The 27266-nt window shown below is 55.9% G+C and overlaps 2 protein-coding genes across 5 annotated transcripts in view; both read right to left on the minus strand.

Moving 5' to 3' along the window:
* Window positions 1-27266, minus strand: part of ZNF385C (zinc finger protein 385C) — a 44011-nt gene that overhangs the window by 9735 nt on the left and 7010 nt on the right. For 3 of the 4 annotated variants that reach the window (XM_036269080.1, XM_036269081.1, XM_036269078.1), the window contains exon 2: window positions 18409-18660. In XM_036269080.1, coding sequence (XP_036124973.1) covers window positions 18409-18658 — 250 coding nt within the window. In that variant the 5' untranslated portion in view covers window positions 18659-18660. Of the gene's footprint in view, window positions 1-18408; window positions 18661-23642; window positions 23705-27266 lie in introns of those variants that run through there. The other variant, XM_036269079.1, reaches the window with a different exon arrangement.
* On the minus strand, window positions 93-3181 carry CUNH17orf113 (chromosome unknown C17orf113 homolog). The gene is made up of 2 exons (XM_036269077.1): window positions 2639-3181; window positions 93-1577 (listed from the first exon to the last, which is right to left on the minus strand). The coding sequence occupies exons 1-2, from the start codon at window positions 3179-3181 to the stop codon at window positions 93-95; spliced, it is 2028 nt and encodes a 675-aa protein (XP_036124970.1).

The raw sequence follows: 27266 nt of genomic DNA on the forward strand, positions 1-27266 counted from the left end.
AAGCCAGTTCAGATGCAGCACAGTCAAGTCCAGCTTGGCCCTTAGAATGCCCAGGGCCCCAGTCTGGCTGGGTTGAGGGAAAGAGGGCACCCTTACGTGAGCTGCGACCCCAGCAACCCCTCCCCCCACCCACCCTCTAAGAACTCCACAGCCAGCGCAAAGTCAAACTCGTGCAGCGGGGGACCATCCACAGCGATCTTGACTGCAGGGTCTTCCCGACCTTCCCCGGCCCCGCCTTGCCCCCACCACCGCAGCTCCCGGCTGCGGCCAACCTTGTCCAAGAGGCCTGCGCCCGCGGGCAACACCAATGCCAGGGCAGCAAGGGCGGCGAAGTCGGGGAAGAGCTCGTGCAGCTCGGAGTGCACGCATGCCAACTTGGAGCACAGAGCCCGCGGGCCCAGCCGCCCCAGGCTGCAGACCACGCGCTTGAATAGCGCAAAGTCGCCCAATGCGCGCTGGCGCACCACCGCAGGGGCGTAGGTGCGCAGCAGGAGCCGGAGTGCCCCCTCGCCGTGAGTGCCCAGCTCCTCAGGGGCCTGCGGGTAACGGCGGGGATCGAAGATCACGGAGAAGGCAGCCGCAGCATCCAGCGAGAGCCCCGGGTAGGAGTCCCGCAGTCCCTTCCGCATGGAGTCCAAGAAGGCCCCCCGCAGCTGTTCCAAGCCCCGGACCGCAGCCTCAGAGTAGCCGACCAACTCCAGGCCGCGGTAGGTACAGCGCCCACCGCCCAAGTTGGGACTGGAAGACGCCAGTTCCTGCAGGAAGCCCTGGAGGCGCGCGCCACCAGAGTTTCGCTGCGCTTGGAGGGAGGCTGCAGCTGCCATCACCAGGGGCTGCAGCAAGGCCAAGTCCGGGTCTTCTGGCTGCAGGACAAGGGCGAGCTTCTGCATGCAGGGCAGAGTGTCCAGCAGCAGGTGGGTGAAGGCCACGAAGGTGAACTGGCGCAGGGCGAGGGCCAGTGCCCTAGCTGTTGGTGAGGCTGGGGCTGAGGCCTCCAGTAAGGGCACCAGGCAAGGCCAAGCCTCAGCCACTGCTTCCACGACAGGCAGCAAGGAGGCCCAGGACACTGGCCGTGGTCCTGCCAAGTCGATAGCTGCAAGGTCCAATGCAGCACGGAGCTCAGGGACCATGTGGGAACAGGGACCACCATGGAGGCGGAATAGGGCATCCAGTACACTTTCATATTCACCTAGGTAGGCTGGGGGCTGGGGATCTGGCCTGCCGGGGAGGCAGTGTAGCTCTGTGAGCAGTGGGCAGGTAGCCCGGAGCTGCAAGCCCACACTCCCCAGACGGTCACTGGGGAGGCTTGAGCTGAGCCAGGCTAGCTTGGGTGCAGACACACCGAAGGCCTGTAGGATGTCCAGGAGTTGGCCAGCAGTGACCTCGCCCTCCTGTAGCTCCACACTGCCCAGGAAGATGGTGGCAGGCTGGCCATCGCAGGGGGACACCGAAGTGGCAAACAAGGCCAGACTGTGGGACTCAGCCCAGTCCCTGGTCTTGTCCAACACCAGCCCCACATATGGGGATGCCTTCAGGTACTGGCAGGCCTCCGTGTGCAAGACACTGGCAATGGCCACCTGGGACAGCCAGAGAGAGAAAGGGGGGGCAGAGTTAGGCTTGTCCTGAGAAGGGGAGGCAGACAGTACAGGGTGAGAGAAAGAGCACAGGCCTTGGAGTCAGACAGACTTGGGGACGAATCCTAACTTTGCTACTTACTGGCTGTGTGACCTTGGGCAAGTCATTTCGCCTCTCTGAGCCTGTTTCTTCAGCTTTAAAATCAGGCTAATAGGTGCTCCCAATCTCCTCAAAAGGTTGTGAATTATAACCTTTCTGTTGTGCTCATAAATGTAAAATACTTTATGAACCATAAAGGTTCTGCAGAGTTTGGTATATGTGTGTTTCTACAGCATCACCCAGTCTTCAACTTATTGGGGGTGTGCCTCCTCTCTGCTGTTTAGGGATTACCTGATAGACATGTTCACTCCCCAGGTGTGTGACACAGGGCCCCAGCTGTTTGTCTGTTTGTCATCTTTCTGTAAGATGAGGTCAACTCCCTCACCCCACACAAGCCTCTAGGACTCACACAGCTAGTAGGCACCTAAGCTGCACCGTGCTTGCGCCTAGGGGCTACGTGGGTAACACTGGGCTTGAAGCGGGCCAGGGATAAAACAGAGAGGATAGGAAGTCCGTGCCTGCTTCCCAACTCCACCACTTCATGCCCTGAGAACGGGGACCTAGCTTTTCAGTACAAGTAACGAGTCTAGATTTTTGTATGTAATCTCTCATTTTGTTAAGGTTAGAAACTAACTTAAATTTTGTAAAAACACTGAAAACCAACAAAACACTTCTGTGTGCCAATCAAGCCCCCAGGGCCACCAGGTTGCTATCTCTGGCCTACATAGTGAGGGGAGCCCCTGTGCCCCCGAGGACAGGGCCTGGTCTGACTGCTTCTCTGCTGTGTCCCCAGCAGCTGGCCCAGGGCCTGGCACACAGTACGCTCTCAGTGAGGTTCTGACGGGTAAAGGTATAAATGAAGTGTTCTGGCCACTGCCCAGGGGCTTGGCATGCTGGCACTAGGCCAGATGGCTCAATGTCCTCCCTCCCCAAGCCTTCCCCCATAACTCTGGCTGCCACCCACCTGCATGTCCCTCACCCTCCTGGGACTGTAGTAATCACCATGCTCCGTGCCCAGCAGCGCCTGGCACAGGTTGAACCTCTGTAGCTCAAGTAGGGCAGAGCAGCGGTTGTCGGGCACGTCCTCCTTGGCCATGCAGTACACCGTGGTCAACACAGCCACTTTGGCCGGGTCAACCTCCACCTTGATGCCCCTAGAGGTAGGGGTGGTTGCCAGGCCTGGGTAGGCCTCTCCTCCCTCAGCCTGGCCCTCAAAAGTGGGCTGGCCCCGGTTCACGGCCAAAGCCTGGCGGTGGGCCCCTGAGGTCACGTGGCGCAGCAAGGCATGGCGCTGGAAGTTGTCAGTGCCCACGGTGAAGGCGTTCTCAGCTTTGCCGTGCTTGTTCCGTACCAGGGCCTGGCGGCACTCAAGGCAGAACATCAACTTCCTCTCGTGGTCAAAGTCCAGCCAGGTAAACTCCTCTTTCCAGTGCTCGTTGAAGTAACGCTTGCACTTCTTGTTAGAGTTGGAGGCCTCTCCAGCTGGTTTCTTCCCTGGGGGCACCATTCCTGCTCCTATTCGAGGGGCAGGGCACCCCCCACCCCCGCCCAGATGCTCTAACCTCCCAGCCTCCTCCCCACACAGAGGCACCTCCCTTGATAAGGGGAGTTGGTGGGGAGGCAGGAGAAGGGCAGCCCGCCAGGCTATTGGGGACCATCCATCTAACTTAGCTGGGAAAGTTTATTCCTGCTCCTCCGGTGGGAGACTGGAGATGAAAGAGACAAGGGAGGGGTGTTAGGGAGTCCACCAAGGGTTCACACTGCCCACAGAGCACTCCCCAGCTGAGGGATGGACTGAACCCAATGAGGAAGGGCTATGGGGAGTGGGCAGGGTCATGCAAAGGGCCACAGAGTGTTATCCAAAGTGGGGAGGTATGGGAGCCCCAGCCCCCCCCTTGTCCCTCCATCCAGGACAAGGCATTGTTTCATGTTGACAGCTGAAGCATGTCCGAACTCAGAGCTGGAAAGACCGGCACCGTCTACGGAACCACATTTTATAGGGGAAGGAACTGAGTCCTGGAGACAGAGTGGTTCTCAGGACTCATGAATAATTTGTGGCTGCCCCAGAACAAAAATTCAGACCTCCTGACTTGTTGGCCAAAGGATGATGGATCCCTCCAATGCATGGTCATTTATTTCATCAGAAGGAAATTAGCACAAAGCTGAGCTTCCAGAGCTACGGGATCGAGGAACTGGATTTGTTTTCTCTGGAGCTCCCTTCCCTAAACATACATATGCACACACCAGCACTGTGGTTTGGGGAAGGGTAACCCAGAAGTGGGGGTTGGGCCCCAGACTAAAGGCACCTAGCTGGTTGCCTCTATTTCCCTCATTCTATGTCCCCACTCGGGGTGCAAGGTCAGGATGTGCAGTTCAGGACCAGAAGGCCATGTCCAACTGATGGCCAAAACCTGCCAACCCTGCTTCTTAATTCTCTCCCAGACCTGTCTGTCCCCTCCTCTCCATGCCTACTGATAACAACAGCAGTGACTACCATTTATTGAGTGTGAACAAACTCAGGCCCTGTGCTATGTACTCCAAGAGGAGAACAAGATTCCTCCTGCAGAGACTCTGAGGGTGGTATTATCCTCATTTTGAACGGGGGGAAACTGAGGCTCGGAGACTTTAAGTGATTCGCCAAAGGTCCACAATCAGGAAGTGCCTGAGGCAGAATTAGATCCCAAGTCCTCCAAGGCCACACTGAGACTCAGGCCTGCACCATCTCACCTGGATCATACGGCTGCCTCCACCTCTGCAGTCATCCCCCCAGATTCATCTGTCACAGCAGCCAGAGAGCAAGGCCACTCACAAATCCAACTATGTCACTCCCTTGCTTCCACCTCTTCAGTGGTGTCCTGTTGCCTAAGTGTATGCACCTCACCATGCTCCCCTGTCCCCTCTCCACTGCCCCAAGCCTCTGGACACCTGCAGAGCCTCCCATCCATCACTCCTGCCTGCCCCGTCTGCTTGGCCAACTCCAAATGCTCACCATTGCCACACAGGTCACTGTTACTTTAGCTCCTGCCTTCATCCTCAGTGCCTGAGATTCCCTACCCCTCCTCTTTCCCCGATGAATTTCCATTCATCCCTGGAGAGCAGCTCAGACATCCCCTGTGCTGGTACCTGCCCTCCGGTCTCCCATAATCCCCCACGTGTGAGTCTTCATCATACAATATGGTGAATGCAGGGATTCTCTGTGCATCTCTACATTTGCTTCCTGGAAGGCCAAGGACACATTTGTTCATTTTTGGATCTCTAAGTCCCTGTACAGGGCTGGGCATGCAGATGACTCTCAGCAAAAGTTGGTTGTTTAAAAGAATGAAAGGCCCTGGCTGGTTTGGCTCAGAGATTAGAGCGTTGGCCTGCGGTCCGGAGAGACCCAGGTTTGGTTCCCGCTAAGGGCACGTACCTCGGCTGCAGTTTGTCCCCGGCCCTGGTTGGGTCATGCAGGTGGCAGCCACTCGATGTCTCCTTTTCACATCAATGTTTCTCTCTCTCTCTCACTCCCACTCTATCTGAACAAAAAATAGAAAAATGTCCTCGGGTGAGGATAAAAAAAAAAAAAAAAGAATGAAAGGATTTATTTTGGCTGTATGAAAGGACTTCCTGTTTCTGAGGCTGTTGGCGAGGTGAGTCTAAGCTCTGAGAAAGCAGTGACTGTCTTGTCCACCTGATACTACACCCAGCACCCTGTGTGGAAACTGGCATTTGGTGGGTAGCTCAAATAAGGGCAAAATTCCAGGACAGTATAAGGAAAGGTACTTTGTTGCCAGATGTGGGTGAAACTTGGTCCTCTTCTCCTGGACTATGAGTGGCATTTGCTACGGCTCACCACACCGTCCTTGAAGGAAAACCCTGGTTTTCCTTCCCCACATTGTCACACCTGGGCTTATATTGTCTTCTCCACTTCCTCTTCCCAACCTCAGCCTGTCAAAGAGCTCAGAACCATCTCCGCTGGCCACCCCGAAATTCACAACCTCCGTCTGGGCCACTCCTCTGGGCACCACACCTCTCCATCCAACCACCTTCCTGGTTTATCAATGCAGCGGTTCTCAACCTGTGGGTCGCGACCCCTTTGCGGGTCAAATGACCGTTTCACAGGGGTCGCCTAAGACATAACAGTAGCAAAATTACAGTTATGAAGTAGCAATGAAAATAATATAATGGCTGGCGGTCACCACAACATGAGGAACTGTATTAAAGGGTTGTGGCGTTAGGAAGGTTGAGAACCACTAGACTCTAATGGAATGCTCACTCTGTCCCTACAAAATATGCTCCTTTCCCAGGTGTCCCCAGTCCAGGAAATGGTCCATCCTCCTACCCAGGTGCTCTGGCCAGGAACATGCCCCTCTAAGCCCCACTCTCTTCCACATCCAGGTCCTGGTCCTGTTGATTCCACCTCCACAATCTACCTCTAACTCATCGCTTTTTTCCATGCTGCTGCCACTGTCCTCAGCTAGGCCATTTTCATCTGTTGCCTGGACGATGCCAGTTGCTTCCTGATGGCCCTCTGGGTTCCTACTCTTACCCATCTCTGAGTCATTCAAACCCTAGCAGCTGGAGGGGGCTTTTAAAAGCATTGCTTTAAAATCCTTCCACTACAGCCTGTTGCTCTGAGGCCAGTGCCAGAATCCCTTTCCAGGTCTGCCAAATAAATGCCCAGGCGTTGCTGATCTTGCTGGCAGCCACCTGTCTCTCCCGCCCCTTCCAGCTATACCTGCCTTTTCTTGGTTCCTCCAGAGCCAGATTCCCGTCCTCAGGGCCTGTGAATATGCTGTATTTTCTTCCAGAATGTTTCCACCCCCCACTTCCCCTCTGGTCCTAGTTTAACTGTCCCATATTAAATTTTTTTTCCCTTTATTGATTTTAGAGAGAGGAAGTGAGAGGGAGAGAGAGACAGAAACATCAATGAGAGAGAACATCGACTAGCCGTCTCCTGCATGCCTCCCACTGGGGATCAAGCCCACAATCTGGGCATGTGACCTGACAGGGAATCAAACTGGTGACCTCTCGGTGCATGGGTCGACACTCAACCACTGAGCCACACCGGCCAGACAGCTGTCCCCTATTTAGAGGAGGCATCTCTAATTATCCTTTCCTAGGGAGTGCCCTTCTTTTTTGTCACTACCCCGATTGTTCCCTCCATCGCTCTCCTCAGTTTACAAATCTGCTTGCTTATTTCAGCGCAGGTCTGTTGTCTCTCTCTCTCTCTTTCTCTCTCTCTCTCTCTCTCTCATTCCCTGGGGGTAGGAAAGGTAAGTTTCCTGTTCATTACTGAACCCCAGAGAAGGGAAAACAGCGCCTGGCACCCAGCATATTGACACACACTTTGGGGAGTGAATGAGGAAGGAAGCATGAGCTCTCAGGCAGAACGAGCAGTGGAGTGGACCCTTGGGCACCTGTTGGGTGGTTAAAACAACCGACTGACACCCTTTCCTTCCAGAATCCTGTGATTCAGTGCCTTGTACAGCCCACCAACCAAAGGGTCTTAGAATGGGGGGGGGCAATTTTGGCCAAGGTGGTCCCTTCTGGAAGTTTGTCAGAGCCTTTCCACGCACCTAGAAACGGGCTCTCCTGCCCCATTCTGTGGAGGGGACAAAATGACTGTCAGACCTAGGACGTTTTTAGTAAAGATCAAGAGTAGGTAGGAAGGATGCACGGAAAGATGGAGATTCTGGAATTGCACTGTCCGCTGTGGCCGCTAGCCAAATGTGGCTGTTGGAAATTAATTAGAATTAAATTAAAACATTTTAAATTCAGTTCCACAGTTCAAATTCTCCAGAACAACATGTGGCTAGTGGCTAGCAGCTATTGTATCAGCTCAGAGAACATTTACAACACCCCAGAAAGTTCTATTGGACAATGCCACTCAAAAATCAAAACAAAACAAATGGACAAAAGCCTCTGACATCCCCTACCTCACCCCGAGGGAACGGGGCTGGGTGGAACGTGGTCCGAAGCTGAGGGGTCTCAGACCCAGGTCCCCCACACCTCTCCTACCCTGGGGAGCAGGATGGGCACAGGCACAACTTGCATGCCCCTGGGGCCATGGTGTTTAGATCTGCCACCCCTACTCCACCCAGCACGTAAGCCTCAAACATAGGGTTTATTTAGCCCCAGGATGGTGGTCCCCAGCCTCCTCCCCAGGCTCCTGTGGGCCCCTTCCTTTTGGGACCCTACTAAAAGAGTCCAAGCTCCAGGCAGAAGAGACGCGGGCAACCCCTCCCCTGGCAGCCTGAGCGAGGCTAGGGCTCTCTGGGGTGGGAAGGAGGGCAGGGAACCTCTGGGGGCGCGTAGGGGAGGAGCCCTGGATGGGTCCCCGAGGCACCGTCCCTCGCTGGCCAATGCCCACCGCCTGCAGGGCCCCCAGCCCCTGTCGCCCGCCCCTGCCGGGCAGCTCCAGGAGGGGACGCCCGAGGCCCGGCCCCCTGCCCTGGCCGCACACACTCACGGAGACGCGGGAGCCACCATCTTGCGCAGTGGACGCTCTGGCCTCGGTCTCCTCGGGCTTCGCCGAGCGACAGCAGCCACTAGCGGTGGGCGCCGGCAGCCAGCGTGGGCTGGGGTCGCAGGCGGGTGGTGGCGACCCCCCCCCCCCCCCCAGGGCTCACCAGGCCGGCGCCCACCTGCCGCCCGCTCTGTCCCAGCGGCCAGCCAGGTCACCCTCTCCCTTCCCCGCCGCAGCAGGGCTGCCGAGATCAGGCGGCAGGAAGGACGGGGACAGGAGTCCTTCGCTCGCCACAGCTGGGTAGCTGGGCTCCTGAAGGAGCGCGCAGGTGAGCGCGCAGGTGAGCGCGCACAGGTGAGAGCTACGGTGGAGCGCCGAGCGGGCGGAGCCCTGCCGTGCAGGCTGCAGGCTGGCAGGTGCTCTGAGTGGTGAACTAGATGCTTTAGGATCACAGAGGAGCGGGCAGCGAGCCCAGGGTTTGCCGGAGAGTCAGTTCGTTTTCACAGCGGGTCAGTGGTTCACGAGGGGAAGGGCGTCCAGGTAGTGGGACTGGCAGAACAAGAGAGGTTGAAAGTGCAGTGCAGGTTCCCAAAGTTCAAGGTAGAGTGGAGGTATGGGGGGTGGGGACAGGTGTCCTGGGCAGTGCCTACTGCTGGAAGGTTCTGCAGGGCGTGCTGGGGATTTTGACCTTCCGGCCTGGTGGGGAAGGAAGCCCAGGAGGTGTTTGAGCTGGGAGCTCACTGTTTTCATCAGAGTGGTTTGTAATGGGGATGACAGAAATGGGGTGTCAGGGAGAGGGAGGAATGGCCTCTTCCTAGAACTCTCAGATGCACAGGAGACACCCCTCGCCCCCCTGGAGGGCGGGTTCCCTGGAGCAGGGAAGAGAGGGTGCAGGTTCCATGCAGGAGGACTGTGGGTTTGTGGCACCCCAACCCTCCCAGCCTTGCATGCTAGAAGCCTACAGAGGAGCTCTGGTCACAATGAAGTGGCCTTAAGCTGGACACTAAGCTAAGAGCCTTAGTTTCCTCATCCATGAAGTGGGAACTGCAGCCAGGTGAGGAGGAAAGGGCAGGACAGAAACATGCCTGAGAACCAAATAAATTTGTATGACCAATTTATTGGGTCAAATAAATTGCTAAGTGTGGAGGTCATTTGAAGAGGAGGGATGCCAGGGCACTTGGTGACTCAGTTTCCCAGCACAAAGTCACCCAGAAACGCCTTCAGCCCCCTCACAATTGGGTCCACTACTCTCCCACACAAGGCCTAGGGTACACGTGGAGTTGAGTTCAGGGCCTCTGTGGGCTGTTGGGAACTTCCCCAGCACCCTTGCCACAGAGCTGCTCTGTGCCACCTGCCTCTGACATTCACTGTGAACCTGGGCCCCCAGGCTGCTGGGGTGACGCACGAGTCATGGCTTATGCACAAGTGTATGATTGCTTGGCTTGTGAGTACACTCAGTGAGACGCCACAGCCCCACACCTGCCCCAGGATGGCTCCACACAGCCTGATGGGTCTAAAATTCTACATCCACTAAAGGGCCAGGTGTAGAGGGTCTTCTCTGACAACATCCTACAGCGGAGCAGCCACCTTGGCTAAGTGTCTCGGAGCAGTCCCTGCCAACCCTGGCCAGGGGTCACAGCTGGGACCCACGGCTCATGGGATGGCTGCTTCAAGAGGGTAGGTTTTTGCTCTGGTCAAACATGAACAAATCAGACTGTGTGGCAGGCCACCCCCCAGTGGTTCAAATAAGGCTGGGGCAGAAGAAAAGAGTTGAGGTCTCATGAAATAATATCACATTGGCCACCACCCAAGGGAGAGGCTCTGGGGAGACCACGTTCTGCTGTTTTGCTAACGTGGAGAGAGACACAGAAGAGCACAGGGACATACACCATGAGGTCCGCAGGCCCGCACGCAGACGGCTGCAGGCACAGACCGAGGCACACACATCTCCCCATGATGACACCGTCTACGCACACTAATGTATTCACATACGGAGGTGGTACTCACACAGAGACAGATGCCCACGCTGGCCAGGGGGCAAAGTCAGGCACAAAGGCCACGCATGAGCATGCACGTACACACAGACATGCAAGATCAACAAAGATGCACTCAGATCGTATATACCCAGAGGGATGGACACGCAAGGACGCATGGGCCCCTAGAAAGGCACAGACCATTCAAAACAATAGGCATACAGCAGCACACACCATCACAGACATGCATATGCACAAAGGTCTGTATACAGACACGTTTGCCCAGAGGCAGGTGTGTGCACACGCCCTGCTTACAAAACTAGATGCATCTGACACACATACAAGCTCATGTAGCCAAACCCCGAGTCTTTTTTTCTTTCTCCCACAGGTCGCAGGGGCAGATGACAGGGTCCTCCCCACCCCAGGCACACACACACCTCAAACAGTTGAGTTGCTGTTTGTATCACAGATAAAACCAAAACTCTGCGAAGAAAGGGGGAGTCCAGGAGGGGGAGAGAGCCAAAGGCAGGGAATGGAAGGTTGAACCAAGACCCCCTGCTTGCCTACTCCCACCAAGTCCAGGGGGGGTCCTCCCCACATTCTCCAGAGCCCCCGATCCACTTCGGGGTCAACCAGCACTCTGGAGGCAGTGATGTTCCGGGCTCCCTCCTTCCAGTGCTGGAGGACGGACGAACCCCCAAACCCAGTCACAAGGCAGACTCTGCCCAGCTCCACAGCCTCCAGTCCTTGGCCCCCATGGAAGGGATTCCTAAAAGTCCCCTTTAAAGGGTAATGGCTGTCTCCCCCAAAGAGGGCCAGACAACCCCAGTGTGGAGAGGCGAGCTGGGAGACCAGGGATAAAGGGGCACACTGGTGTTGGCCCCAGGGCAGTGGCTGGACCTCAGATAGGAGTTCCCTAGATTTCTGCCTGTTGCCCTCCATATGCTTCGGTCTCTCTTTTTCTGCTGTAGTAACAACTGCCTCTTGAGCCCCCTCCCCTAACACTCCTTGGAGGCTCCAGGCAGCCCTTAGAGGCAGTTGAAGGTGTGATTTAATACAAGGAACCTTTGGTGCAGGCTCCCTGGACACAGGTCTGCCCCCAAGTGCGGCACACCTCACTCCTGCAGGGTGGACCTGTAACTCCCCAACTCTTCCTGCCACCCCACCCCCACCTTTGTTCCCAGACAGAGTGGGGGCTCCCTGCCCAGCCCTGGACCTAGGAAAAGGTACCAAGAATCAACTGGCTATGGCAGTCTCTTAACAGACAACTTTTGAGGGCCAAAGACAGCGGGAAAGGGCGGGGAGCCCCCTCCGCACCGGCTTGCGCCCTCAGTACTCACCCAGGAGCATTCTCTTCGCAGGCAGGCACCCAGAGCACTGAGCGCAGGCGAGGAGCGAATGAAACCCCGCCAGAGAGTGACAGAGGGAAGGGGGTGGGGATGCAGGGACAGGAGGGGAGGGCATGAGGGAGGGACTCCTGCTCCTGCCTGCAAAGCAGCGTTACCAGGCCCTGTCTCCTAGTCCCTGGGTGGACAAACCGGACACTTCTTCCCCAGGGGCAGGGTAGGGGGCACATGCGGAGACTAGGGACAGTGTGAGAGTGTCAGGGAGCATCCACTGCCCCCGCTCCCAGAGAGTCCCTGCCTAGTCCCTCTGAGGCTGGAGCAAATACTGACCCTGCCCACAGACACCTCCAGGAAAGGAGGTGCTGCTGGCCCCTCCTCTGCCTGCCACAGAGTTCTTGCTGCTAAAGTTTGAAGCCTTGCCTCAGGGCATGCTGCTCCAGGGGCCCGCTCTCCTGTCCAGCCTGGCTCATCCTCTGCCACCATCCCCTGAAATGTCCCTCCTTTTGCTGAAGGGGAAACAGGCTCGGAGAGGTATTAGCACTTTGTCCCAGGGTTGGCTCTGGTGGTGGGGAAAGGGACCCCAGCTGGCTTGCCCCTCTTAGTCCAGTACCTGGACTGTTGGACCTGCTACCTGGGCAATGCCAGGAAGGGGTGGTGGTGGTCATCTGATCAGCTAGAACTTGGGACACCTCTGCCCTTACTCTTTCCTCTCCACCCACCCACCCACCCCCAGTCTTTTCTCCCCTCCATTTGCCTCTTTTTTCCCTCCTCTCCCTGAAAACAGGCTGTCTCTCTATTCACCTGAGCACCTGGTGGCTGGCTGGGAGGGGGGTGGAGGAGGGAGAGGAGACAGCCAACCCACAGCTGGATCCAGTCTTGCATTCCAAGCCTGGGTCCCAGGGCTAGCCCCCCACCCCCTCAGCATCCTGTCTCCACCAGACAATAACCTGTAATCTCTGGAGCAGCCAGTACCTGCGCTGCAAAGGTCTGGGGAGGGGTTGGCAGCAGCTGCTCCTGAAAACAGGTTTGTTAGGAAGAGGCTCTGGGGGAAGGACTTGCTGGTGTGGGGAGAGAAAGGAAACTCAAGCCCAGAGCTAATTAACCCACCTAGAGACACAGACGGAACCTTTGTCTTCTGCCGGGGCAGGGATCTGAGCTAAGCCCCCTAACTCTCCACCCAGATGGCCTTGCCTTTCCTAGAGGTCCGTGGGGGAGGTGCTGACCCTCAGGTTCACGCTTGGCAGAAGGGGATGTGATGGCCATCCAGGGAGAGCAAGGGGCACTTGTATCCCCTGCCACATAAGGAGAACACTCGCAGGAGGCAATGGTTAGATGCACGAACTTCTCTGGCCTTGCGGGAGCACAGTTTCCTCTGAAACATGGACCCAAAGGCCTCAGGATGGGCTGGGGGGGAGGTACTGAGGAGGAACCAGCAACCCAGGGAGATACTGAAGAGGTGGGGGGACTGGCTGGAGGGCTTCCGGGGCTTCCTGATGGGACTGAAATTAATCCATCTGCAGGGAGTGGGGGGGTGAGGAGCTCATCAAGCCAGTGACTCAGGCATGACCCAGCTCAAGGTCTTTGATCTCTGGGGCTCAGAATGTAGCCAGAGGCTTCTGCAGTCTAAGACTTGGAAAGGAGATGGAGGGGCTGATTAGAACAGGAGCCAGGGGAGGTCTGAGCGCGCAGGGCAAGGGACAGCCTCCACCTGCCACTCTGATCTTTCCAGCCCCAAAGGCACAGGGATGTCTGGTGCAGTCATCTTTGCCCTGAAATTCACTATCGTCTGGCTCCATTGCTGCTTTCCTGTCCCCCTTGGTGTCTATCCTACACTCCCACCCAAGGCTCACCTGGCCACTTCAGAAAGCTAGAGCTTAAATAATTTCTGAAATCCCCTTCTCTCCTCTCCGGAGTCATGTTGCAGTGGATGATGGGGCACAGGGGTGGGCCCTGAATTGGATGGCTGGGTCAGTCCTGCCAAGAGATGGGGGAGGGATCAGTTGGCTTTGGGAGGGTCCCCTCTCTCTCCCTAGCCGGCCTAGGCAGAGTGGGAAATGGCTGGGATCTCCCCATTTTTCAGGTGAGGACACCAAGGCACACAGCAAGAGGAGAGAGAGGCCAGGAGGCTCGAGCACTTGAGGAATCATCTCCTGGGAGCTAATCTGCCTTCTCTGGGCCATTCCTCCTCCCTTTTCCTGAAACATTAAGGCTCAGCCTTTGCAGCAAGGGCAGAGGGTATATGAGATCGGATTCAGAGTCAGAAACCCTGCGATCTGAACCCAGCTGTGTGACCCTGGGTATGGTGCTTAAACTCTCTGAGCTCCAGTATCCCAATTTCTAATGTGAGGACTGTGTCATCATCCACGTGTGGGATGGCGGGGTGAGGAGGGCATGCCACGTTGCCTGTGAAAGCGCTTTGTAAACAATGCAGCTCCAAAGCCGAGCATCTGCTCCGCTTGGCGCAGGAGGTAGGTCACAGCTGCTTGTGCCGGTGTCCCCCGTGCCCTGGGCTGGCCCAACAGCCGCACCAGAGATTGGAGCCAGGCGGGTTAAGCCAGCAAACCTTTTCCCTGCAGATGTTCAAGAACCACCTAAAATTGTTTAGGGGTGCGCATGCGCACGTGTGTGTGTGTGTGTGTGTGTGTGTGTGAGAGAGAGAGAGAGAGAGAGAGAGAGAGAGAGAGTCAGTAGGGTCATTGAGTTCAGCCGTGTTGGTGCAGGGATTCTGGTGCCCACACCCACTGTGGTGAAAGATGGCTAAAGACACATTCCTGAAGAATAAAAGGGTCTGCCCTGGCCGCTTTGGCTCAGTATCGACCCGCGGACCAAAGAGTCTTGCGTTTGATTCCGGTAAGGGCACGTACCTCAGTTGCCCCGGCCCTGATTGGGGCCGTGCAGGAGGCAACCAGTCCATGTGTCTTTCTCACATCGATGTTCCTCTCTCTCTCTCTCTCTCTCTCTCTCTCTCTCTCACACACACACACACACACACACACACTATCTGAAGATAAATGGAAAAATATCCTTGGGTGAGGACTTAACTAGATAAATACATAGACCTGCTGTGTAGGAGACAGATGGGGTGGAGGGTGGGCTGGGAAAGTTGGGGAAGTACCTGGAGGGGGTGATTGGAAGTGTGGGGTACCTGCTCTTTCCCCAGCCTGTGCCCCCTCCCAGGTGTTTCAGGCTCACGCTGAGCAGGGAGCCGGGTGCTGGGTGTGGCTGAATAAGGAGGCCTCTGACCCAGGCTTTGGTGAGGAAGCTGAGAGGGAGGAGCACCCCCCCCCCCATGTCTCCCTCCCACAGACAGCCTCAGGGCCATGAGCAGGAGAGGGTCCCTGCCTCACTGCCTGTGACGGCCTGTCACTGTGCAAGTCGCCAGCCCCACAGACCCCTAATCAAAGTGACAGCTCCAGGAGTCCTCCCAGAGAGGGGGCCTCTAAGAAGTGCAACGAGGATGTCCCACCCCCTCACCATCCTTACCCTCCCAGGGACCGAGGCTGTGTAGGAACAAAGCCGTGCCTTAAGGGCCCCTCAAGCCTCCCTGAAAGTAGGCGTGGCTCTCCATTCCCAGGCTGCCCGTCAGCCACACACCCTCAGGCTCTCTGGTCGGGAGGTCCCTACGCACTTCCCCTCACCCCAACCTCAGGGGCAGGTGTTAGCATCCTCTTGCTGAGGGCTGCCTCTCCCATTCAGCTCTTCGAGAGTCAAGGAGACAGGAGAAACCCATGGGGGGATCATGACCCAGAGTAGGCTCAGAGATAACCAGGCCAGTGGAGAACAGCTTCTGGAGCCTCAGAGTTCCAGGGTTCCCAGAAATCTGAGGACGCTTCATCCCTGCCTGTCTCATCCCCTTGCTCCCACAATGCCGCTCACTCTTCTAGCCTGGCAGGTGTAAAGGTCTGGCCCTGGCTGACTTCCCTTAGACTGTGAGTGCCCGGAGCGTGGGCACCGAGGACTACTCAGTGCGGAATGCCGGCACCAGGCACAGGCCAGCACGGGCTGGAGGGCGAGGTGAGGATGGACGGGTGGCTGGGGGCAGGACTTACCAGGTCCCATTTAACAATCTGGAGAATACCAGGCATCATGTCTCCTGGTGTCCCCCCAAACCTACTCAATACTCAGGGGATAAGAACAATGGGAAGAGGGAAGCCAAGTAAAAGGGGTCCCTGTCCCTCTGGGCAGCCTGACTATGGCCATGGGTATCTGGTGTTGTGGTCTTTTAACCTCACACCCCACGTGCTCTCTCCATACTGGCATGGTGGTTGGGGAAGGGAAAAGGAGGGCTTGTGGCTTGGGGACCACTGCCTAGAAGTAGGGCCTGGAGAGGTCGTATTAGAGGGAGTAGGGCCAGGACACGGTTCTTGAGCCACAGGGCTGGCCCTCCCCACCCAACACTGCCCTCCAGACCCGCTTCCCTCTTGGCGCCCCCCTCCTGACAATGGAACTATCCATCACAAAATCACCTAAGCTAGAGTCATCCTTGGCACCTCCCTCCCCCGTAGCCCCCACATCTCAGCAGTCACCAAGTCCTAATGGTTCTGCTACAGAGAAGTCCCCAGAATCTGCTTCCTCTATCCCAGCCCCTCTCTCGTACCTCCAAGTTTTATCCTTCCCTTTCGCTAGAGACCTCTAAAGATACTAATTGCTCCCACTCAAAACCCTTCAGTGACACCCATCACCTTCAGTTCGAAGGCCAAATGCCCAGCCTGCCTGGGAGGTCCTCACTGGCAGCTCCTGTCACCTCCTGCCATGCCTGCCATGTGCCCAGCATAGCCCGCTGCCCCAGGAGGCATTGGCTCTGGTTCTCTCCTGCCTTGAGTTCCCTTTCCATCTCCAAGATCCAACCTCGATGTCACTCCTCTGAAGCCTTCCCTGACTCCGGTGCCCACCCCAGGAAGCCTGTTGTTTCCTTGGACAAATTCGTCTGTGCATGCGGTTGTTTAGACAGCACATTTCCTAACAGGCGGGTATGCTGCCTTTTAAAAATATGGATCCTGCCCTGGCCGGTTTGGCTCAGCGGTTGGAGCGTCAGCCTGCGGTACAGAGAGACCCGGGTTCGGTTCCCACTAAGGGCACGTACCTCGGTTGCAGTTTGTCCCCGGCCCTGGTTGGTCGTGCGGGTGGCAGCCACTCGATGTGTCCCTTCACGTCGATGTTTCTCTCTCTCTCTCTTCCTCTCTCTCCCTCCCACTCTATCTGAACAAAAAATGGAAAAGTGTCCTCAGGTGAGGATAAAAATATATATATATATATGGATCCTTAGACAAATGCTGTATGTTCTCACTTACACGCAGAATCTAAAAACAGTTAAAATCACAGAAGTAGAGTAGAAAGGTGGTTGGGGAGTCAGGGATGTGGGGAGATGTTAGTCAAAGAGTACAAACTTCCAGCTACAAGATAAATGAGGTCTGCAGTTCAATGCCCAGCATGGTGACTATGTGAACATACTGCATTATATAATTGAAAGTCACTAAGAGAGTAGATTTCAACTGGTATCACCACACACACACGCAAAATCATAATCATCTGAGCAGATGGAGGTGTTAACTAACCTTACTGTGGTAATTATTTTATAATATATATGTGTGTATCTAATCATCACATTGTACACCTTAAACTCACACATGTTATATACCAATAATATCTCAATAAAGCAGGGGGAAGGCAATGGATATGAATCCTCCAAACAGTGGCTTGGACCCTGGGCTTGTCTGTAATTATCTGATGAATTAATGAGTGTCTTTTGGACTCAGGCACATACACACCCACTTTCCAGAAACATCCATAGACCAGGTACACTCTTACTCAGACTCACACCCTCGGTGTCCCCAAGTGCTCAGGTAGAGGAGCTGGCACCAGATCAGAGCTCTCCCTGCTTTGCTTATGCAGGGACCTCTGTCTACAGTGTCCCTTCTCCCCTTACCCAGGTTGCAAAGCTCAGCACATCCCACTTCCTTCAGGAGGCCTTTCCTGGTGCCCACAGGTATAACTGACCTTTCTCCTTTGAATCCCTGGGGATAGGTCCCACAAAGCACCCAAACACTTATCTGCTCTTTTTGTGTCTGTTTCCGCCCAAAAGATAGACTTGGTCTTGGCAGGGGAAGGGGGTTTGAGGAGGGAGACGGGAATTCTTTGTCTCCAGGCCCCAGGCGGCCAGTACCGAGAACACAGTGGGTGCCCAAATATTCACCAAAAGAACAGGCAGCCCTGTTCAGAGCTCAGAGTGTAGCCCTCTGGCAAAGCTACCAACCTGGGCTGCGAGGTAAGTTCCCAGTGGTCACCTCCAAGAACGATGCAGAAGTTCCAGTGCCGCCCACCTCCCCGCGCGGCCTGGCTCTGAAGCTGTCCCCTGCCAGCCGCACTGATTCTCCCCAGGGCCGGTCTGCCTGTCAGCTGGGATCACCCTCAGGAATTCATCCACCCATTTCCCCCAGAAATCCGCCTTGCAGCCAGCTGCCCCTTCGTGCTGGCAGCCAAACCTCTGCAAAGTCACCCCAGCTAGGGAGAAGCAGAAATCCTGGCCAGGAGTCCAGTGGCCAAAGGAAGAGGGGCGCCCCTAGTCCCTCCCGCACATGAGTGTCATGCGCCTGGCTATCCCTGGCCTTCAGAGACAAGAGCAGGAGCCGGGCACACCCTGTAGGTGAAGCTTTTGTCTGAAAGACTATCCTTGTCGGGGGGCTCCAAAATGGGGTCCTGATCCCAAAAGACCCCTCAGAGAGACCCCTGAAACCCAGAAAGACCTCAAGAGGAGGCCTCAGACCTAAAAGACCCTCAGACCTGAGAGATCCCAAGAGGGTTATGCAAATACAAAACAAAACTTGGCAGCATCTGGGAGACTTCAGACCCTAAAACCCATTGAGGGCACCCCCGACCCAAAGACCCTACAGAGAGGAGCCACAGACCCAGAGCCCCTCAGCGGGGCCCAGAGCCAAAGTTGTGGGCACAGTGCCCCCCCTGGACTGACCTGGCCCTGCAGGGGCCTTTCCCAGGCTGAGCTGCCGCAGCCGCCTCTGGTGGGCCCGCCCCTCGCAGTGCACCTGGGCCTGGGCCGCCGAGTTCAGCTGCACGTTGCAGACGTCGCAGAGCGTGTAGGAGGGCCGTTTCCTCTCGCGCTTGGGCTTGGGCGGCTCTGGGGGCTGAGGGGGGCCCTCAGCAGCTCCAGATATGGGGAGCTCCTTCTCAGCAGGGGGAGATGGGCTCAGCGGCCGCTTCATTCCTGAGCAGATAGAGAGGGAGACAGATAAACAAAGGCTGAGTGTTGTGAATACACAGAAGGAGCAAGATGGGTTCAAGATCCAGAGCCCCCTGGGTCTTTTATCCCAGCTGGAAGCTCCCAGCTGCGGGAGAGCCCCAACATAAGGATGGCAAAGGGAGCATAATGGGGTCTATTTCAAACAAAGCCGCATTCATAAAAGGCAGGAATATCTGGAAAAGTGTCAGAAATGCTACACACAGGGCAGCCTACACCTGGGCACGCGGCCACAGAGCAGAGCCCAGAGAGTGGAGCTGAGCCTTGAAGAGCAGGTGGGCACCGAGGGACCGGCAGCGGCGAGGTTGGTGGAGTCACATTTTGGGAAGCCAGCACCCGGCGGCAGGCGCTGACAATCCTGACAGGCAGGCATGTGGCGCTTGCTGGAGATGCACAGCCTCTGGCCAGGGTGGTGACTGCAGAAACCCAACCTCCCTGTGTCCAGGGCCCGGCAGGGTGACAGTCACAAGTGGTGGCAGTGTGTGAAACCACCCGCCCCCTGCCCCACGTGGCTCCAGATGCTCCCTGCTGGCTTGGCCATCCAGCCTGTGGCAGCAGTTGGTGTTTTCAGGAGAGACCTGGGCCCTACACACACACACATACACACCCTGGGTCCCACAGAGCTGACACATCACCCCTCCAGGCCCCTCATCTTCCACAGGCAGTCTTTCCTCACTTCTCTGAAACTTTCCCTCCTGATGGGCTCTACTCTGGGACTTCTCAGTGACTTTTCTCAGGCTGAACTGTGTCCATTTTCACTTCCTTCCTGAATCAGTGTGCATGCTTCCTGCCTCTGCTTTAGACTGGAGACTTCCTGAGGGCAGTGCCCATGTCCCCCTCACCAGGACAGAGAATTCCAGAGGTCAGGGATTCCCAAAGCTAGGATCCCAATGAGATGTGACTAAGCCTCCATCTCTTTTTTTTAAAATCCTCGCTCGAGGATATTTTTCCATTGATTTTTCAGATAGAGTGGGAGGGGGAGAGAGAGAGAAAAACATTGATGTGAGAGAGACACATCAATTGGTTGCCTCCCACATGACCCCCAGGGTTGGGGGGGGGAGGGTCAAAATTGAACCACAAATGAGGTACGTGCCCTTGACTGGAACTGAACCTATGACTCTTTGGTCTGTAGGCCAGTGCTCTAACCACTAAGTCAAACCGGCCAGGGCAAGCCTCTCTCTCTTATGGGCTGAATTGTGTCCACCAAAAATTCACATGTTGGAGTCCTAACTCCCAGTACCTCAGAATGTGATTGTGTCTAGAGAGAAGGTCTTTAAAGAGATAATCAAGTTAAGACAAGGTCATTAAGGTGGACCCTAATTCAATATGACTGGTGTCCTTATAAGAAGAGGAAATTTAGTTAGACAATTATAGAGGGAAGACCATATGAAGACTCAGGGAGAAGGTGGCCAGCCCTGGCCGGTTTGGCTCAGCGGTTGGAGCGTCGGCCTGCAGTCCAGAGAGACCCGGGTTCGGTTCCCGCTGAGGGCACGTACCTCGGTTGCAGTTTGTCCCCGGCCCTGGTCGGTCGTGCGGGTGGCAGCCACTCGATGTGTCCCTTCACATCGATGTTTCTCTCTCTCTCTGTTCCTCTCTCTCCCTCCCACTCTACCTGAACAAAAAATGGAAGAATGTCCTCAGGTGAGAATAAAAAAAAAAAAAGAGAGAAGGTGGCCAGCTACAAGCCAAGGAGAGAAGCCTCAGAGGACACCAACCCTGCTGACACCTGGATCTCAAATTTCTAGCCTCCAGAGTTGTGAGAAAATAAATTTCTGGTGTGTAAGTCACTCAGTCTACGGTACTTTGCTACAACAGCCCAAGCAAACTAATACATCCCCCTGAAGAGCATTTCCTCTTCCTTCGGCTCATGCTCTGCAAGCGAAGCCAAGCAATGCCCTAATATCCTCACAAGGCCACACATCCAATGGTGGATCCCGCAACTGAACAAAGAAAATGCATTTCTCCAGTCCACAGCCAAGAACTGGCCAAGAACCTGGAGTCCTTGGACCCGCCCCCTGCTCTCAGAAAGCTGCTTATCGTTTCTGTGGGCTGTGCTCCCACATACCATATCTGCCTTACACGTGTGGGGACTGCGTGTGAATGAAACAAGAGCACAGCAATGAAGAGTATGAGTTCTATATTGACTTGCACCTGGGTTCAAATCTCAGCTCTGCCACTTACTGGCTGTGTGACCTGAGCCTCGGTTCCCTCATCTGTATATCTGTAAAACAGGGGTGACGACTAACAGTTTCTATGGCACAAGCATAATGCGAGGATCAGATGAGCTGATCTATATAAAACATTTCTCAGTGTCCTATAAAAGTCAGCTATTATTAATCCACAATGTGGCTGTGTTTTGTAGTTTGTCAGTGGAGTCACCTGATCTGTCACCTTGGGTGTCTGTCATGGCATACCTGGGTCACTGTGGATGTCTCTGTCACCCCATCATTGGTTGTGGTGAATCTGTGTTGCTCAGTCTGTGTGTATGTCACAGTGTAGCTGTGTCACAACGTGAATGTCGTTGTGCCCATTATCATGGAATGAGACTGTCACTGAACATCTGAGACTCGCCATGTGTTACGGATTCAATTGTACCCCCTCGGATTCGTATGTTGAAATCCCAAACCCCAGCACTTCAGAATATGAAATACCACCCTGCCTGGAAATAGGGTCATTGCAGATATTATTAGTTAGGTTAAGAGGAGGCCATTCTGGAGCAGGGTGGCTCCCTAATCCAATATGACTAGTGTTCTTAGAAAAGGGGGATTTGGACACATTCATTCACACAGGGGGAAAGCCATGTGACGATAAAGGCAGAGATTTGAGTGATGCTTCCACAGGCCAAGGAATGCCAGCATCAGCCAGCAAGCCAGCAGAAGCTAGGGGAGAGGCATGGAACTGACGTCCGCAGTACCCTCGGAAGGAACTAACCCTGATGCCACTTTGACCTTGGACTTCTAGCCTCCAGAGCTATGAGACAACAAATGTCTGTGGTTTATTTTTTTATCCTCAGCCAAGGACTTTTTTTTTTTGATATTTTGTTCAGATAGAGTGGGAGGGAGAGAGAGAGAGAGAGAAACACTGACGCGAAAGGGACACATCGAGTGGCTGCCACCCGCACAACCCAACCAGGGCCGGGGACAAACTGCAACCGAGGCACGTGCCCTTAGCGGGAACCGAACCAGGGTCTCTCTGGACCGCAGGTCGACACTCCAACCGCTGAGCCAAACTGGCCAGGGCATGTCTTTGTTTAGACCACCCTGTTTGTAGTTTTTTTACAGCAGCCCTAGAAAACTAACACACTGTGGGTCTGACTTGTGTATAGGTGATTTGAGGGTACCCCTTCACTCTGCAGGGTGGCGTGGCTGAGTTGCAGTGCCAGATATAGCCTCCAGGTGGCGCAGCGAGCATCAGGCGGGAAGATAAGAAGTGGAACTCAGCACCCCTCTAGGCAGGGGGGACCCTGCTCCTCCACACTCCTGGGGCAACTAGGTTGCCCCTCCGAGGCATGTCAAGCTCCTGGGCAAGGAGTTCAGGGCACAGCTCTGTCACACTGGAAAGCTACTCCTATCACCTTGTGAGAACCGCCCCCCCACCCCAAGGCCGCTCTGAGCTCCGTCCAACATTCTGTACTCTCTCACCTCTAGATGGAGGTCATCACAGCTATTCTCCTTCCTTTATAAGTCTTCCGCCACCCTCCCAGCAGGAAGAAAGGGTAGGAAGAAAGTACCAGGTGCAAATGTTGGAGGGGGGTCCAACTGGCCAGGAGTAAGAGGTGTCAGGGGAATGAGATATTTCTGGTCATGCCAAGGGAGCTGCCTGGCCCCGCCAGAAAGGGGACAGGGCAGGTTTGAAATCTCAATGACATTTATGACAGGCAGGCTGAGGACATGGCCCAAGAGGGCAGACAAATATCTGCCATGGGGCTGATTAAACCTCCGTGATATACAGCCTCTGGGCTCACAGGCCCTCCTGGATTCCGGGGCTAATTGTATCCCCCACAGCCAGGCTGCTGGGCCTGCCACAGCCTGCCCTGGCTGACCAAGCCTTCCCAGCTGTCCCCTCAGGAGTTACATCATTCCAGCTGAGCTAGGCTCCCACCCAGAAAATTTGGAGGGATGGGCAATTTTTAGGGCACACAAACATCTATCTAACCCCTGTCATGAGCATCAGCAGGCCAGCATTCCCTGTGCTGGCCTGTATTCAGAACCAGCACAACTCACCCTAGCTGGATCTACACTTGGACAGGACCTGGTCCACATGCTCTCTTTAACAGAAGAGGAAGTTGAGTCCCAGAGCAGGGGAGTGGACGTTCTTCAAAGTACATGGCAGTACAAGAGCTACTTCTAGAAACTTCCTCGCCTCCCTCTCTACCACTCAGCTGCCAGGCCACCTCTTCTTTACGAGGACAACCACTTTACTGAGAGCTTACTGTGTGCCAGGTGCTTTACACACAGGATCTCTCTTAAACTTCACAACAACCCCATGAGGTGGTCACTATTATTAACCTATTACTCCACATCGTAGGTTAGAGAACAGACCGAGTGGTTTCATGGCTGGATCTGAGCTTACACTTGTCTGACTCTAGAGCCCAAGTCCTTAACCACTGCCCTACCTCACTTCTCCTTCAGCCTGCTAAGCCCTGATTTGAACTGCTGGGTGGGAAGGGGGGTTACTGAGTCAGAGAAGTGCTCCTAGGGAGGCTTGGGGCGCAGCACCTATCAGGCCAGGGTGCCAGGCAGGGAGGTGCCACACCCGGGTCAGGAAGAGCTGGAGTCAGAATGGCTGGGAGGAAGGGGTGGGGAGAGAGGGGAAGGACCCCTCTCGAACTGAACTCGAGAAAAGACCAGGTGAAAGCAGAGCAAAGGAGTATGCATGTGTCCAGGCAGGACGGAGTCTGTCTGTCTGCCATTTACACAGCAGTAGGGGGTTCATCTCGGTGTTCTCACCTGAGTGTGGGTTGAGGCTGCAGCAGGGAGGGCGGGGGTTGGACTATGGGAGGGAGCCATCCACTTGAAGTCCGACTCACATCAGAGCTAGAAGGCTGATGGAGGCCAGAGTTGCTGTCTGCCTGTCTGTCTGTGTGTCCATCCATAGGGAGCTGCAGGAATTAGGGGGTGGAGGGAGCACTTAGGCAGGGCCCCAGGGCCCCATCTCTACCACTTCTTGCAGTGACAATGGACTTCAGGGCTGGCTTCCAGGGGGGCCTCTGGCACTGCAGTGAGGTGGAGTTCTCTGGCTGCCTCTCCAAAGAAGATTGGATAGAAAGAGCGTTGGGAGTCATGAGATGTGGAGGCAGAGTTTTTTCAGCTGCAGCCCTGGGCAGGGGGTCTTCAGGAAAGAACTGCTTTGGCCAAAGGGTTAACAGGAGAGGAAGGTTCTCAGCCTGTCCCCAGCCTTTGGCCAGGCATGAAGGGCTCCCTCACCAAACCTTTAATGAGTCCAATTACATTCCGGTATTTCCCCCCATGTCTGCCAACATTTACCCTCCACCTCCCTCAGCCAGGTCCCAGGATCTGCCTTTGAGAAGGAAGCCTGGCTAGCTGGCCAACCTTGGGCCAGTCCCTGCCCCTCTGAGCTTTGGTTTCTGTCTTTAAAGAGAGGGGGATGGGCTGAGCTAATCTCTCAGGTCCTTTGTAGGCCGGGTGGCAGTGGCAACACAGAGCAGCTGCTTCTAAGGAGGTGGGGGGAGGCCGGAGGGGTGGGTATGGAGAAAGAACTGCCCAGTGGTGAGTGCCCACTGCCTTTTGGGCACTGTAGAAACATCGCCTCTATTTACCCTCAAAACAATCCTGTGAGGCTTTACAGATGAGGAACCTGAGGCTCAGAGTTGAAAAGAGGGGTAGGTGAATAGGGCCAGTTCTCTCCCATTCTATGATTCAGGGGCAGGGGGTACAGACACTGGTGGCCCACATCCCAGTTACTAACAGGGTCATGAGCAGGACTGTGGGATCTCCCATCCCCATGGCCCAGCTGTAGAGAGAAGCATCTGGGAGAAGAGAGGCCTCGCTGCTCCTGTCCTAGTCATGCATGAGCCCTCCTGGGTCTGGCTACTGCCTCACTGCTCCTGAGGAGCCGCCACTGAGCACTGTGGTTTCTCTTCCTCCCACCTCCCCTCCCTCAAGGCTGACACCTTCCTAGGGTGAGGGGTGGGGCACAACCCACTTCGGTGCAGCCACCACAGAGTGGCACCACCCCAGCCATCCTGTGAGTCCAGAGAGCTGGGGTCACCCAGAATCATACCCAAAGCTTCCCAGAGGAGCCAGAGACCCCCACCTAGAGGGAAGAATGGCCTGAGTGGGGCCAGCTGTGCTAACCACCAGCCCACACATCCCTGCTTTGCTAGAGCAGGAGGTCCTGGGGGCTGGGCAACAGCTGGTGCAGGTGTCAGGGGCCAGGTGGGGGTTCCATTGGGCAAACCAAGGTAGCCATGTCTGTTTTCCCATCCAAAGTGATGATAGAGGAAGACTGTCACCTACTCCTGGGACTGCTGGGTGCTGGGGGTTTTGGGAGTGAGCTGGCTAAGAGGCACTGAAAGTAAACACTCCAGCTCCAAGGGGGAGGGAGAATGATGGTCCAGGGATGAGGTCACTGTCCCCCACCATTTTCCTGCCGCCAGTCTGCTCTATCCTTACCCCCTATTGGTTGGGTGTTCCAGAGGCCCTCTTCTCAAAGACCCTCAAGCCACCCTCAGGAAGGAAGTCCTTCTTGCTATCTAACTTGCATTTCTCCTTGCAGGGTCCACAGAGCAACACAGAGCAGCTGCCTCTAAGGTGGCGGTGGTGGTGGTTGGGGGAAGGGGTGTTAGGAAGGGAGTATTAGCCTCAGCGCCACATTTTCTAGTTTGTGCTGCCAGGCAAGACCTGGGAAACCTGATTTATTCAGGAGACACCCCATTCCCCATGGCCCCCTTATGTGAACACACGGGTCCAGGATCCTGGCACAGCTCAGCCTCATCCACCACCTGCTCTCCCAGCCCAGCTCCCCATAGGACTGAGCAGTAGCTCCCTCAAACCCCACTCCCTGCCCATGATGGCCCCACTATCAGCACTTCCAAGACAGGCTGGGGGAACGAGTCCCAGGAGCCAGAGGGAGCAGGGCTGGGAGGTCCCGACTGTTAGAGAGGTGTGGGTAGGCTGCAAGCCAGGAGGGCCCAGCCTATGCCCATTGCTGAAGAGGAGGCAGTCTGCTGGAGGGGGAGGGGGGAACAGGAAGGCCTCCCTCCAATGGCTCTGATGAGGAAGGTGGAGGAGCCGAAAGTGTGCTCTTTACACCCCCAAAGGGAACAGATGTCCCCTCCGTCACCTCTTGCATTCAGTTCTATCCTAGCAGCTAAGGGCGGATTGGTTTTGGGGTTCTCTAAACTCCACAGGAAAAGGGGACAGCTCCGTCTCCAGGGACCGGTCCCCTCCTTAGGGTAGGGGTCTCACCCTCCTTGCCCGGTGGTCCCAGCCTCCCTTCCCCTACCAGGAGCTGGAAGTCCTTTTTACCATCACTCTCATTGTCCCCCCCTCCCAACCTCAGTTTCAGGCTAAGTTGGGGTCCTTGTCTCCCACCTTCCCCCCACTCCAAGTGGGGCAAGGGCTTCCCCGCTGCCCGCAGCTGTGCAGAGCCACCTACACCCGACCCGGCGCGGCTCCCTCGGGCGCTCAGCCCCAGCGGCTCGTGGGTCCGGGATGGGGTGCGCCGGCGCCTACCTGAAGGGCGCTCCCGGCCCCAGCAGGGCTGAATCCAGCCGCCCGCGGCCGCCCCGGGCGGTACGTCTTTGCGGCTCCCAGAGGTGCGCGGGGCTGAGTCCCGGCCCGTGCGTCCCAGAGCGGCCGCCGCGTCTCCCAAACCCGCCCCTGGGCGGCCCGCGCCGAGCAGGTGCCAGGAGCCGCCCGGAACGGAGCCCGGGCGAGCCGGCAAGCGAGCCGCCGAGGGGCCAAGCACGGTGGGCGACCTGGGGAGGAAGGCCAGGGACACGCGGGGCTCTCCCTGCGGAAATGGCTGGGGAGTTTCTTCCTTACGGCTAGTCGGCCAGGAGAGTGCCCTTCAGTTTCCCAGGGGTCGCAGACTCAGGGAAGGAGACCCCAAAGTGGTTATCTCCCACTGGCCTTCTGTGACCTCCTCCTTCCCCTGTAAATTGCCCTGCTTTGGGGTTAAGCTCAGAGAAGGAGGAAGCTGACATTCATGGAGCACCTACTGAGTGCCAAGAGGGATCGCACTCAATCCTCATAACTACTCTGCCGGGACTGATTTGATCCCCATTTTACAGACCAGGAAACGAAAGATTGGGGACATTAAGTAACTGATCCAAGTCACACAGGAAATGAGCACCAAGTGGGAGCCTCCAGACTGGTCCTAGGAACCATTTCTGGAGGTCAGGGAGACAGCCAGAGAGCCTGCTGGAGAACCCCCTCCCCATGTGTGGCTGGGGCTCATTTCGGATTCCTCCCCGGGAATCAGTGCAGGTCAGGTCTGGGGCACAGAGCAGGAGCACAAAGCCAAGCAGGGGAGGCTGGGGGTCGGGGCTAGTGGCATGACCTCCCAAGAGAGCTCTGCCATCTTTCCACTATTGGGGAGGCGGTAAG

This window comes from Molossus molossus, unplaced genomic scaffold (assembly GCF_014108415.1).
Source record: "Molossus molossus isolate mMolMol1 unplaced genomic scaffold, mMolMol1.p scaffold_m16_p_19, whole genome shotgun sequence".
In the NCBI taxonomy this organism is placed as follows: domain Eukaryota; kingdom Metazoa; phylum Chordata; class Mammalia; order Chiroptera; family Molossidae; genus Molossus; species Molossus molossus.

Excerpts from the sequence above, each read along its gene's own strand:
- CUNH17orf113 (XM_036269077.1), bottom strand. The coding sequence starts at position 3,181 with ATGGTGCCCCCAGGGAAGAAACCAGCTGGAGAGGCCTCCAACTCTAAC. Across the intron at positions 1,578-2,638 it reads GGAGGGTGAGGGACATGCAG|GTGGCCATTGCCAGTGTCTT; the intron begins GTGGGTGGCAGC and ends TGGCTGTCCCAG.